Consider the following 1,022-nt stretch of genomic DNA (forward strand, 5'->3'; position numbering starts at 1 on the left):
GCTCCCCAACCCCTCAGCTGTTTCCCCCAGCCTCCCTCCTCCCCGCACTTCTGCCTGGGGGCTTCCTCCGCCGCGGTTACTGCCCCCACCCTCCAACGCATCTCCGCGGTGTGGGGCGCACGAGAGCGCGCACCGCGAGACCCGGAGCAACTGCTCCTGGCAGCCCCCGCCTCGCCCCCTCGCCGACAGCAAGGCGACTGGCGAGCACGCCGGAAGCACCCCCCTTCTGTCTCCCACAAATAATCTTCCATCTTCTGCCTATCTACCCCCACTTTTATTTGCACCCCCCAAGACCTCACCCCCGAGCAATCCAAACACTTTATCAAACTCTGAGCCACAGTTACACCTTGTCCCCACTCCCGCTTCACGCCATCCCGTACCCCGCCCGCTCCCAGGACTGCCATCCCTGCGGTTGGGAGGCGGGGCGAGGAGAGTGGGTCCCGGCCCGCGCCCCCCAAGGCCTCCGAGTCCACCCTGCTGCACCGCCCCCAGCCGGGCCCTACCTCCAGAGCTTGCCCAGCGTCTTGCTGAGCTCGGCGTTGTGCAGGTGCGGGTACTGGTCCGCCAGCTTCCTGCGCGCCGCCTGTGCCCACACCATGAAGGCGTTCATGGGCCGCTTGACGTGCGGCTTGTTTTTGCTGGAGCCGTTGACGCGCACTGGCATGGGCACGAGCGTCCAGTCGTAGCCCTTGAGCACCTGGCTGACCGCCTCACGGATGCACACCGGGAACTTGTCCTCCTCGCTCTCCTTCTTCAGGTCCGGCTCCCCCTTGGGGAACGTGTTCTCCTGGGGCCGCGTGTTCTCCGTGTCGGAGCCTGAGCCGGATGGGCAGGGCGAGCCCGCGGAGTCCTCGGACATTGTGGGGCTGGGGGCGCCAGACAGGCCCTTCTCCTGCTCGTCGGTCATCTTCATGAAGGGGTCCAGGAGATTCATACGCGGACCCGGGGCAGGGGGCGGGTGGCCGGGAAAGGCGAGAAGCCGCGGCGGCTCGGGGGCCCGCGGCGCGGGGTCCCCTTCCCCC

General features: G+C 67.9%; 1 protein-coding gene across 1 annotated transcript in view; it reads right to left on the reverse strand.

The window, feature by feature from the left end:
* Positions 1 to 1,000, reverse strand: part of SOX9 (SRY-box transcription factor 9) — a 5,297-nt gene extending 4,297 nt beyond the window's left edge. Inside the window, exon 1 of the mRNA XM_006145886.3 lies at positions 504 to 1,000. Within this exon, the coding sequence (XP_006145948.1) occupies positions 504 to 934 (431 nt within the window). The 5' untranslated portion in view covers positions 935 to 1,000. The remainder of the gene's footprint in view (positions 1 to 503) is intronic.
* Positions 1,001 to 1,022: the final 22 nt, after the last annotated feature.

This window comes from Tupaia chinensis, unplaced genomic scaffold, assembly GCF_000334495.1.
Source record: "Tupaia chinensis unplaced genomic scaffold, TupChi_1.0 Scaffold000159_1, whole genome shotgun sequence".
NCBI classification, from domain to species: Eukaryota; Metazoa; Chordata; class Mammalia; order Scandentia; family Tupaiidae; genus Tupaia; species Tupaia belangeri.